At 41.7% G+C, this 13,662-nt stretch overlaps 1 protein-coding gene across 1 annotated transcript in view; it reads right to left on the minus strand.

Annotated features, from left to right (window-relative positions):
* The window catches only part of kcnh5b (potassium voltage-gated channel, subfamily H (eag-related), member 5b), a 143,226-nt gene that overhangs the window by 25,412 nt on the left and 104,152 nt on the right, over positions 1 to 13,662 (minus strand). Inside the window, exon 13 of the mRNA XM_008283422.1 lies at positions 6,918 to 7,114. Within this exon, the coding sequence (XP_008281644.1) occupies positions 6,918 to 7,114 (197 nt within the window). The remainder of the gene's footprint in view (positions 1 to 6,917; positions 7,115 to 13,662) is intronic.

Raw genomic sequence — 13,662 nt, forward strand, 5'->3', positions numbered from 1 at the left:
GGACGATGCTAATGCAGCGTTTCCTTCTGCATTGTGTTGCTCAACCGCTGATGACTTCTATTGTTAAATCGAACAGATTCATCAACAGCGTGGATAATTCAGAGTCTCTGGAGCGATTTTTCACCGCAAAGAAAAGCTGAGTTGGTAAAACAATACGTTTACAAATGATCCCGGATCAGAGTTTTGTACTTTTAGCAGCGTGCGTGTCACTTTGAAAAATGTTTGGCCTTTTTTAAAAATTATTTTATTATTTTACAAGTGCAGGTTAAAAACAAAGGAGAACACGATCTCGGGGTTTTTCCATCCACGTTATGCGATATTGCTGGCATTTTTGTTGAATAAATGGTCGGAAATAACCGAAAAATGCACAAAATTATGTCACTGATTGCCTTTACGTTGACGGATTTTACTGACTGTTGTACATATTTATGCCCCAAATGTCTGTAGATGGAGGATGACCTGCATTAATAATGATAAACTCCAATAAATAAGCTTTTTGTGTACTTGTGTTTCCATTACAACACTGCAGTTTCTGATATTCAGCTTCACAAGATGATGTAAAATCAACCAAATCTGGATAAATCTTCCCCAAACCTCTTCATAATCAGCTGGTTCTTCATCTACAGTAACTTTATTGAACAAAGCAGAGTTTTACCTTCACACTCTGAATACTAGCTAGTGGTCTATACGGTTGTCGGTAGGTATACTTTTCAACCCCATACAGGGGACGGTCTCCTTTCCCGCCTTTATTCCTTAAACTAAGTCTCATATCGTCAGAACATCCAGTGATGAGTTCCAGGTCCTTGAAGTCCACAGAGGAGGCTCCAGATTGATCACTTTCATGGACTTTTTCCATCATTTCTGACCCTCCGAACTTCATCAGTATAGCAGATAGACATACCACATTTAGGAGGAAGAACACATCTGGGTTCTGGTAGAACCTGACACCAGATCAGTTCTACAACCATCCAGGTGTCTCAGTCTGAACACTGGATCTGGCTTTGATTTATTTTTTCTACAACCGACGTGGAGCATCAAAATTATGGGATGTAACTGCCCCCGAAGGCACAAAACAATCAAAACATCACAATAAACAACAAAAATGAGACAAAAAAGAAAACCGAGACAAAATCACAAGAAACAAGACAATTGAGACACAAAACAGGAAAAGAGAGTCGTAAATATTAAAAATTACCAAAAAAATCACCACTAGAAGAAAGAAGTGTCCCCAAAACAACAAAACTGGTGCAAAATAACATAAAGGAGACAAAAAAATGCCAAAATGAGAAGTAAAACAAGAAACACCAGGCACAATATGACCAACCAGATCAGTTCTACATCCATCCAGGAGTCACAGTCTGAACACTAAACCTGCTTCTTGCTCATTTTCCTCTGTAACCAGCTGATAGCATCAGTATTATGGGATGTAAACTTTCCAGGCTCGTATCAGCATGTGTGATGGTGGTTGGTCCGAACAAGTTCTAGACAATGGAGGACCGTTTTACCTCCAGAACCTACCAGGACCATCTATAGACAGGATTCACTCTGTTTTAAAATAATGTTCTAATACAGTCATACTTTGGCAGCAGTAAATGCAGAATACATCTGTAAAAGGGAGAAACAACTTTGGTGTTTATGTGTTTTATATAAAAGTCTGAACAAATCTCATCGATCAAATCAGTTTGCAGCATTCAGAGCTTTCAGATTCCACTTATTATTTAGATTTTATGTTGCACAACGAATACACAACGGCTTTTGTTAAAAAGAGGATTTCCTGCAACTGGAGCGTAAAAATGATCTAAATGTACATGCAGGACACAAAGCATTACACTAAAAGAGAGAAGTTTAGATTCAACTTGATCGTTTTGTGAAGCATCACACCGACTCGTTTCTGAGTTTTCTAACCTTCACGAGGGCAAAATTTAACCTTTGGATGCGTTTGTGGCGAAACACTTTTGAACAAATCCATTAAGCGAGCTGCGACAATCCATCTGAAATAAAAGGTTACGAGTCTAATGAGCTCCTTCAAACGTTGAATGGAGACGTGAATCCTCGGAGCTCGGATACGAGCAAACGCTGCCACAGAGCAGGAAAGGATGGAACAAAACGAGGAGAATATTAAAGTCGGAGCGGCACAGGGAGAGAGAGAGGAAAGTGCTTGGGGTTGCAGATTGGTAGCAGCTGTTATTGCATGAGTGACAGGACGAGTTACAGCCGACACATATCCCGGCCTCCTCGGAGTCCCACCGGCCTGTTGGAGCTGCTTCAACGAGTTGTTCGTCTTCATCAGGGCGGCCGAGAAGCTGCCACGCATCCCCAGAACAAAGGAGCTAACCGAAGGGATGCCCAACTCGCTATTTCTGTTTACATGAGGCCGCCGCCGGGTCGCAGTCCTGCTGCTCGCTGCAAAAAGAAAAAAAAGGAGCGTCCATCTTAACAATTACCTCAGTTTAGAGACGGTGGCGTCTGCCAGAGATGCGAGATGGGTCTCCCAGCGTCGGCGCCGCTTGTTGGAAACCGAGCCGGATCGTGCGGAGCTGCCAACGCATGACGGAGGGAGATTGTGTTTAAAACAAGAGCCATTATCTGCCTGTAATGGAAGCTTCACTTTTTAACTCATTTCAAAGCTTCACTGCTGCTGTGTCGTCAGCCTAAATCACACAGCGGGGAAGCGATGAACATCAGCGTCCTGTTCTGTCTAATTGGCATATTTTCTTTGCAAAAAAATAAGACCTTGTAGCTGAACCTAAAACCAGCAGGTAACAAGTCAGGGAAGCCAAAACAGCCTTCACCTTATCTGGAAACAAAGCCAGTGTTTTCAGGTTATTGTAAAAAATGCTTCTTTCGTCTGGTTGTTTTTATGAAGGTCATGTTTTATCCTTTTGTTTCCGATAAAGGAACATTTATGTGTCAAATCATGGAAAGGTTCCTGGAAAGAACTTCGCAGTTTGGTGCTAATTGTCAGGCAAATGGAGGTGAATCAACCAGTTCACTGGGCAAAATTCAACCTACAAACCTTTTTTTCTGTTACAAAATGTTTCTCTCTTCTGTCTTGTTAGGAAATTTTTTTTAAAAAGTTACCCAGCAACATATGACAAACATCTGTAAAGCGTAACCAAGTGCCTTGATTAGCATTGGCCACCAAGACACCAATGACTCCTCACTCGCTGGTCTTTTTCTTGGACAACAGTTCAGCTGCAGTACCTGGTTGTTCCACCAGGTGGAGCCTCTTATTTTCGTTGTATTTTGTGTATGATGACAATAAAACATTCTATTCTATTTGATTCTATTCTATTCTGTTCTATTCTATTCTATTCCATTTTACTGTTTAATACTGTAGAGACCAGAGGAGGCGTCACTCAGACTACAGGAAGTTCATGTTGGCAGCAGAGAGCATTGTGAGAGTTTAGCAGCAACGGGACCATGATAGAGACTTCTGTAACACCTAGTGACCTCCGACCAGAGCTAAAGTGTTTAAGATGAGTTGGAATCAAGTCTACGTCCAAGTTTGTTTTTAAATGTAACAGACTCGCTTTATTAGCCCAAATCATATGTTCGCTGACTAAAACAAGAATATTAGCACAGGACAAATGACTACTGTGCTCAGCAGTCTATCTGTAGTACCTGGTCGTTCCACCAGGTGGAGCCTCTCACTGTTTAATCCTGTAGAGACGAGAGGAGGCGTCACTCAGACTACAGGAAGTTCATGTTGGCAGCAGAGAGCATTGTGGGGGTTTAGCTAGCAAGTATCAATGTGGTTTCAAATCATTTTGGGCAATTTCTAAGTAACTTTTGACAAGTTTTAAGTAATTTTAGACAAAAGTTCAGCCATTGTCAAAAAACAAATGTTTTGGAACAATTCAATTCTGAGAAAATATGAACAAGCTTTGGGATATTAGACCAATTCTGAGTCATGCTGGAGAAGTTTCAAGACGTTTTAGTGAAGTTTTTGAGTTTAGCTGTAGTGCCTGGTTGTTCCACCAGGTGGAGCCTCTGACTGTTTAATATTGGAGAGACCAGAGGAGGCATCACTCAGGCTACAGGAAGTTCATGTTGGTGAGCAGAGAGCATTGTGGGGGTTTAGCTAGCAACGGGACCATGACAAAGACTTCTGTGATGAATAATGACCTCCAGAAAGCTGTGACATTCCTGCTAATAGCAGCTATAAAATTTCATGGCAGTTTAACTAAAAGCCTAAAATGCAGACCCTGTTAAACCCATTAAGTGGTGTTCCTACACAACTAAGCTGCATTCTCAGTTATACACTGAAAGACGCATATTTCCTCCAAAAATATGAGTAAAAACTGGGATTTTATGGGAATGAAAATGCGTCTAGTTTCAAACACAAACTAGGCTCACATTAGGCGTTTAGAAGAATACGTCTGCAAAAAGACTTTCATCAAGGGTCTGTTTTATCAGATTTAGGCACCAAAACTTCAGAGGGTTGCGTCCACATAGAGAGCACTGAAAGTACAGGACTGGGTCGATACGCTGCCGGCACATCTATCAGAGATGGCAAATATCTGCAGCCTGCATTAAGGTCATTTCCTTTAGATGGGTGATCAATATACGGATTTATGTCATTTCAGTAAATATCTGTTGTTAGTGAAGAGTCGGAGCCAGAATCAAAACATCGTCCTGAAGCGGTGAAGTCTGAGAGGCGACAACACAAGCATCCGAGACACGATCTTATTCCCCAACACAGGCACACGTCGACGCGAACATGGACACAAACTGTTCGTTAAGGTGAAGAAACAATGGTTTTCTTGTGTCTACGTGCAGACAAAAAGCATGCATTTGGTCACACACAAGTCTAGATGCAGGCTTAACAGACAAGAAAGACTTATCAATAAGTTATAATCCATAAATTATGCAGAGAAAAGACGCACACAAACAAACTGCAGCGACTGAAAACTGCTGCTGAGAGGAGACTTCCTGCCAGGACGTCAGAACCAACGGGCGAAAGGGCACAGGACGTAATGAGGCTACCGGCATCCGATGTATAATTTATCGTGTTGGAGGCGACCTATCGAGCCGAGAATATGACGCATAAAAAACAACTTAAGGACGAGTAAACAACAGCGGGCTTGTTATGAAAGAAAGGCGGAAGAAAAGGTGGAAAGTACGAGGGGATGGCAGGTCAAGTGTTTGCCCGGAGCCGCCGCTGTTCAAACACAGGTGCAGAAATGGCAGGAAATCTTTACAAAGCCAAAGAACGGCCTCCTCGCGTGGACACAAAACTCTTCTGGCTGAATCATTGGAACAAAACATCAGCAACCGCGTCAGAAAAAAACATCAGATTCCTAAAAAGTCAGATGCCCAAAGTGGATTTCGGCTCCCGGGTTGCATTTCAATGAGCAGCGTCCGATTCAAGGCTTCGGATTCTGACTCCACGAGTGAAACTGCTGAAGTCAGACTCCGCTTTGCAGGAATCTTGTCAGACGTGGATCGATTCTGAATGAATTCAGCAGCTACCGAGTCATGCTTTGTTTCCAAGCAGCGACTCAGCAACGTGATTTATTTCTCCACAGCTCGTTTGTGCAGCGTTTAAAAAATTCATCACGTCCAACTGTCAAGCGAAACAGAAGTACTCGGAAAATGTAGTAGTCATAAAAAGCTGTTGAACATTTATTCAGGAGAACATTAAATGAATACAGATGACTTTTAAATAAACTGCATTGTTCCAGTGCTAGTCATTATTCCTAATTGGCGCTAGCATGTCTCTGGCTGGCTCATTAATTAGCGCTTGAATTGACGGCTGTAGTTGTCATTACGACGAGGAAACAAAGGCAAAAGATGGATGTTTGCTCCGGATCTGAAAAGTGAAACCAATTCAGAAGTGGTTTAAACATGCACTTTTTACAACAGCCAGCAGGAGGCGACTCTGATCGTATAGAAGTCTATGAGAAAATGACTCCACTTCTCGCTTCCTTTGCTACCTCTGTAAACAGTTTCTTGATGAGTTTATGGTCTCAATTGGTAATTTCAAGGCTTCTTCAGTAAAATAAAACATTTATTTTGTAGATTATGGGTCCATTTAGAGGAAAATACACGATAAAGCCGGGTATGTTTCAGGGCGGAGCCACTTTGCCGGTCAGTCAGATCTACCAGTCGCTAGTCCTGTTTCAATAGATGCCGAAAGCAAAATTTCAAACTAGAAGCTTAAAAACAGTAATTCACAAACCAACGGATGACGTCACGGTCACTTCGTCCATCTTTTATACACAGTCTGCGCTTTGAAAGCTCTCATAAATCTGACTTGGTGCTAAAAATAACAGATGTACAGCTAACGGACCGCTCAAATCAACGAAAGTCACTGCGGGTGACAGCAAACTCACTATGCAGAAGCCATTAATATTTTGCAAGCAAGTGGTCTACGTAGCAACATGGCATTACTAAAAAATGTTGCTAATGTTTGCATCTGTTGTGTTCAGTTTTGCTAGCGTTCATTGGGTAAGACAGCCGGTGTACGTGTCTGATCGCCCCACCAGATGTTTACATGGCATCCAGACATGAAGGCTAATTTACGGTTCCATGTTTATGTCAGTTTGCATGAAGGATTCTGGAAGATCAACCAATGCAGAGGCTACGGAAACTCGCTTACATGCGGTTCCCTGACAAGCCAACAACTTGGTGGTGATGATGCCATCTGAAGGTACTGAAAGGTCGGCAGAAAGGTAAGGAGTGCTTTTGGTATCACCTTATATTCGTACGCCTTCCTGTGCGCCATCACCCCCCAACCAAAGCTTCATAATCAAAGAAGCAACACCTACTAGCCAAGATCAACTAACACCCCCTCAAACAGCACGTAGCTACCACTAAGGACCACCCATCATGGTGGCGCAACAACAAAACGACCATCCGTCCATCGGTGCGTTTGAGTGTCTCCATTGCGTAGAAGAAGCTGAACTTCTTACCCGTTTCCGCAGGTTGCAGGTGAGGATGAGGTTTCGGGAGAAGGAGTTGGCGAACGCCGTGTAGAACTCCAGAACTTTGAGCAGCGCTTCCCTCTTGATGACGTGCAGGTCGCAGTAGGTTAGCGCCCGGACGTTAGCGCAGGCGTGAGCGAGGGTGGTTTCCTTCCAAAAGACGTCTCCGAACACGTCGCCTTTACCTGAAAAAAGAAGAGGCGGGATTTAGAATCTATAAAATCCATCGTCTGATTGATCTTTTGTCTGCTCTAAATGCTCAATACGACCGATTTCCAGCTTATCACTGAGAGGATTTCTTGCTTTTCAAACTGATTGTCATTGGATTTTGGACTGTTGGTCGGTCAAAGAAGGATTTTAAAGAAAATTGGGTGATGATGGATGGCGATACCTGGATGTTTAACAAGATATTCTGAATTTACCAAGAAAGAAATAACACCAGATTAAAATTCTTGAATTTGTTGCTCCGTGAAGCAATTGTCACCAAACAAGCCCGGCTTATTTCAGTTAGTCTGACTTACTTTTGAAGGTTTTTTCAGTTCCATAAAGCAAACTCAACATAGCTCGGTGACTCTGGAAAGTCTTCATTTACAAAACTGTAGAAAATCTGTACTTTTAACTCCTGAAGTTAAAATTAAATGAGCTAAAACATATCATTATTTTACAGATGTTTGCTGTTGCTTTCACAGTTCTTACTGAATCTGAACATTACAGTCATCCACCATTTTTTACCAGTTGCATGAGGCGTCTTTAGTGCCAAGTTTTCACATTTTTTCTCAATTTTTTTGTCTTTCCAGTGTTTCTGAAGGTGAAATGGTTGAGGAGCCACGACAAACTAAAACACACATGAACACTGCTGCAGTTTATCGTCATCAGTTTATCTTCATCTGAACGTTGGTTTAGTTTCTGACAGACCTCCGATCGTGACGATACAATACGAGCGTCAGCTAACGAGACGTTTAATGAATTACAGGAAGATGCTGATTAGACCAGCGGTAAAACATTAAATACCAAACCCGCCGCATCTCTGCACGAGCCCCACACATCCTCACTTTTTCCTTCCTTAGCAACGGTTTCACCTGGACAAGTCCTTAGCAACCGGCGCTGCAGAGATGCTGAGCAGCAGGTACAGTTGTTTCATGTGTGTGGAGCTTTTAGAGCCAGAACGAGAGCGAACCGCATTCGCAGGTATTAATGGAAATAGTTCAGCTGCAGGAGGCTCAAAGTTGTGAGTCAAAGTGAAGGAAATAAAAAAAAAACAGAACCTGAAAAACCTTTACGTCTGAACCTAAAATGCAAAATCCAACTGACGTAAAATTTATGCAGCAACATGTCGAGTTCTGTTATGAAATCTTCTTTCCTGCTTCCTCACGATTACACCGATCAGAAAATCAGTGTTGTTTACTGCACCTGTCAGTGGTTTTAATGTTTTGGCTGATGTTTGAGTTTAATTCTGTGTTTCTATGTCACTGTCAATCAACCAGTTTCCCTTTGAAAGCATTTAAAAACTACATTTATATTTTACCTTCTGAACATTTGTATATATTTCATGAAGTGCTGACATTCTAATGTAATGTTAATATGACATCCATGTGGATATTCTGTCATTTTCAGTTGTTTAATTTTCCAAATCCTAAAACCTGTCAGCGAGTTTGAAGGAAAGTTTTCTTAAAAAAATAAAAGAAGAAAAGAAAATCAGCAAAATGACTCAATTTATCGGCCAGAAACTGTAAAAACAGAAGGAATCGTGACATTTTCAACTTTCTGATGGTCCTTAAACGACTCATCTGTGGAGTGTCATTGTGTCGGAAAATTTGAAGTTTGAATTAATAATATTTCTTATTTGTACGATGCTGCCGCCACCGTGCTTCACGTCATGACGCTGCCTCAAACAAAGAAATTGAAATGCTGTCATGTCTACACAAGAACAACAAAAAAAAGAAATTTTCCATCTTAAAAAAAATAATAAGGGTTTTAAAGGGAAAATGCATTTTTTTTCCTGACATGAGAAAGTTGCTATTTTCTTGCAGCAGCCCAGAACTGCGGTGAAACCTGGACGAAGCAGCTGATCGGTTTCTGGAAGCAGCTGCAGCCACCTGGACACTCGACTCATCGAGTGCCAGCAGACTCGTCGTCACATTAATCAGCCGTCACCGACTGTTTACTCCAAGCGTCTCCGTGGCAACGCCGAGCCGCTGCTAATAGTAAGACAAAGAATCGTAATAACTGCCAACATCGGACGCATCGGACGTCATCAAAAACTAACCTGAGACTTTCAAATGGGGTCGATTAGTGGACTGTAAAAAGGTTCAACAAGTGTAGGAAGGAAATAAACGTGTAAAATAACTGAAAAAACCCTGAAGAACTATAAAAATAGTACAAAAATCAAAGAAAATATCTGAAAATAATTACTTCTTGCTAATTTAAATACAGGAAAATTGTCCATTTTTTGGTCACATAGTGTGAAAAAACTTGTGATGTGAACATATTTACAGTTATTATCTTTTTTTTGTTTTTACCTTTAACATGTAAGTTAATACTTTTTAATGTGAGTTTTACTTATTATCTATAATTTAACAAAACTGAGAAAATCTGTTGAATCGCACTTTTCTAAAAAATTATCTCCTATTTTCAGTACTTTATATATATATAGTCTTATAAATATTGCAAATACGTGCTATTTCTTTAGAGTTAACGTGTGAATATTTTTATGTGATTTTGTCTGTCATGTTTTTTAAATAGAGGAAAATCTTTTGACCAAAAAATTTGATACATTTACAATTTTGAAAGCCTTTTTTATTATATTATATTATATTTTTTTCTATTAAATAACTGAAAATATCTGTAATATTAGGATATTCCTGCTGATTTAAATACAGTAAAAGTAGTGTATGTTGTTGTAGTGTAAACACAGTTGGACAGATTACTATTACAAACATTCAAAGTATTAATTATTGACATTTTTTGCCCATTTTTAAATTTTTTACAATTAACGTGAATTATTACAATTTTTCTTTAATTTTATGACATATTTAATTTATCAAAACAGCGAAAATCTGTAAAATAAAAGTAAAGAAATGTAAAATTCCTAAATGTTTTGCAAATATTTGCATAATAATAATGTTTTTGTTGAATTAAATCCAGCAAAACTGAGATTTTATAGTCAAATACTATTTTTTTTTAAGCAAATAACTACTATTTGTAAAAAAAAAAAAAAAAGAAGAAGTATTTTTACCCTGTTTTTTACACTTAACATGTAAATTAATACTTTTTCTTGTGCGTGTTTTCAATCAGGAGCACAAAATAAGACATAAAACTGAAGAAAATGGTGCAAACAGGAAGATTCTAGCATCTGAGAAGCGCTTTAATAGACGGTTTATTTCTCAGACGGTTTCCCTGAAGACGTCCAGGTGGCAGCAGCAGTGAGACGTGAAGCCGCCACCAGCTCCAGCTCAGCGTCGTTCTGACGGCTGAACCAGACGAGAAGCAGACAATCAGTCCAGCGACACGAGAAAGTCGGTCTGAGAGGAAACATCTCCACAGCGACTCCTCAACGCCTCAAGGAGATTTTAGTTCTGAAGGTTCAGGCAGCAATGAGCTCCCCGAGGAGTCGCTGCACCAATTAGCTGCTGGATGCTGGAGGACGATGTAGGAGGATGTAGGAGGATGAAGGAGGGTGGAGGAGGATAGAGGAGGAAGAGGAGGAGGGAGAAGGATGGAAGAGGATGGAGGAGGGAGAAGGATGCAGGAGGATGTAGAAGGATGTAGGAGGAAGTAGGAGGATGTAGAAGGATGTAGAAGGATGTAGAAGGATGTAGAAGGATGTAGGAGGATGAAGGAGGATGGAGGAGGATAGAGGAGGAAGAGGAGGAGGGAGAAAGATGGAAGAGGATGGAGGAGGAGGGAGGAGAAGGATGCAGGAGGATGGAGGAGAATAATGGAGGAGAGAGGAGGATAATGGAGGAGGATGGAGGGAGGAGAAGGATGTAGGAGGGAGGAGGAGGACTATGGAGGAGGATGGAGGATGAGGAGGGAGGGAGGATGGAGGAGGACGGAGGAAGGGAGGGAGGAGAATGGAGGAGAAGGATGGAGGAGGAGGATGGAGGGAGGATGGAGGAGGAGGAGGAGGGAGGAGAAGGATGTAGAAGGGAGGAGGAGGATGATGGAGGAGGATGGAGAAAGAGGAGGAGGAGGAGGGAGGATGTAGGAGGCTTTAGACAAGGAGGATAGAAGAGGAGGAGGGAGGAAGGAGGATGGAAGTGGATGGAGGAGGCAGGAGAAGGATGAAAGAGGATGGAGAAGGAGGGAGGGGGACAGAGGAGGAGGACAGAGTGGGACGGAGGTTGGAGTCCACGGTTGGGTTCGGGTTGATGGAGACGCTGGTGTCAGAACAAAACGCTCCAGAACCTGAAACCATCTGTGAGGTTTATTCTGATTGAATCCAGAGTGTTTGTTGGAGTCAGACAGTAAATGAGGCTCTTCTGTCCTCTGAATCTGGGATTACATCCATCAGACATCCTGCACTGTAAAAAAATAGAACATTTAGCGTCTTTTTTTGGCCATTTTACTGCTTTTCTCGTTTAAATTATCGATAATATGGCGTAAAATAATATAAACACAGCAGGAAACATCACTAACTGGAATTAAATAAGTCCTAAAATATCCGTATTTTACAAATATTTACTCTTATTTGAAAGAAAAATGAACTTTCTATGACATAATATAAGAATAAAGATTGAATAATAATAATAATAATAATAATAATAATAATAAATGATCGGTGCTCCTTCCTCCTGGCCTTCATCCGTGTCGGTTTCCAGGTTTAAATGGATCCACTGGAGGTTTTTCTCGTCTGCAGCAGCTCCGTCCTGACAGCCTCGAATCCTCCATCAGCAGAAACAGAAATTGGCTGTGGGCGGCTTTATCTGGCGGAGCAGCTCGGCCCGATGATGGTCCGGTGAAGAAGCTGCTGATGCTGCTGTAGCCGCGACAACTGACGGCCGAATGACCCGCCCGCTGCAGCCTCCACGCTCTGGACAAACGTTTGGCTTCGGATTTCTGCTAAATGAGCAACGCCTCGACGCAGGAAAAGTAATAAAGAAAGTTTACAGAAAGTCCCAACGTGATCGGCGTGATTTTAATCAGAACCACTTGCGCTAATGAGACCATTAATTAAAATAATTGATGTATTAATTACCGAATGCCGCCGGCGACAGCAGCACGTGGGCGCAGAGAGGAGGCGTTACTGCTAAAAGGGTTCCTCTGTCAGATTAATATGCTAATGAATGCAGCACGTGTGATGAAACACAAGTTGTGGTCGTTTGCGTCACGCTGAGACGAAGACAAAGGCGGCGAGAAGTCGTCTCACCCTGGTATGGCTTCTGAATTTACTTTGTTTGACGAGAATTTACTCTGATAGTGTTGATTACTAAAAATGTAAAGTGGGTTCAAGTTTTCACCACCTTCCAGTCAGTATTCAGTAGATTCACTGTTAGCTGCAGGTCCAGCATTGATCCTGTTGGTCTCCATCAGCCTGAACATCTGAACAGTTTCACCTCATTCTTCTCAGGTTCCACAGGGATCATTAGTGACCAGAACTTATTAGGTCCAGACACTAACTCTCAACTGGACTGAGGTCTGGACTCTGACTGGGCCTCCAGAACTTCACCTTGTTGTCTTCAAACCATCTCTGTGGAGCTTTGGCTGTTTGCTTCGGCTCATTGTCTTGATGGAAAACAAGTCTTCTACAAAGTCTCAGTTCTCCTGCAGACTGCATCAGGTTGTCCTCCAGGATTTCTCTACACTTTGCTGCATTCAGGCTGCTGCTGAGAAGATCCCCACGTCATGATGCTGCCATCACCGTGCTTCACGTCATGATGCTGCATCTTAAATAAATGTACATATCAAAATGCTCCTAAATACAAGCTATAATCAACAAACTTGGAAAAACCACGAGCTACAATCTAAAGTTCTGTTCAGATTGTCGACGTTGCCACTCTCCTACTTCACCATGTTTTTCTTCACAGCAGACTCACCAGGTGATACCAGCAAACAGCTGCTGATATATTTCAGATTTGGAGGCTACATGAGCAGGAACTGGATATTCAGAGTTATTTCTGTGGCATAAACAGCTGCCTGAACATCTGCAGCACATCTGAGTCCGTGGACACCACAAAGTTGCTATTTTTGGACAAATATCTCTGCGTCACATTAAAATAAAACTTTTTTTATTACACATCTATGCAAGTATAACTTTATTTATATTCCTTAGCTGCGATCTGTCCACCTACACAAGTGTGTCACTGTGTTGGTAGAATCCTGAACACCAGATTCAGTGAGCAAAACAGCCAGACACCTAAACAGCTCCACTTTCACTTTAGCTCTACAACCGAACTCCTTGACGACACGTTTACAGTTTAAGCTGAATGAATGAAGCCTCCAGTATGATTCCTGCAGGCGTTTCAGTGATCGTGTCTGACAGACGACCAGACGAGCTGCTGCACAGTTAAGACGTCTGACGAGTTTTACTCTCAGCAGGGAGAAAGGAAATCACATTTAGTCGCAGCTAATGTTTCTTCTTACAACTGAGAGACAATGTGCGATGGTGTAAGTCGATTAGCTTCCGTAAACTACAGCTCGATGGGCCTCGTAAAGACTTCTTAGCTCACGTGTTAGTGATGCCTTGTTGGGAACAGTGCTATGAAATGGCTGTTTCACTATCTAGTGGACGAAT

Source organism: Stegastes partitus, unplaced genomic scaffold (genome assembly GCF_000690725.1).
Source record: "Stegastes partitus isolate 25-593 unplaced genomic scaffold, Stegastes_partitus-1.0.2 Scaffold310, whole genome shotgun sequence".
In the NCBI taxonomy this organism is placed as follows: Eukaryota; Metazoa; Chordata; class Actinopteri; family Pomacentridae; genus Stegastes; species Stegastes partitus.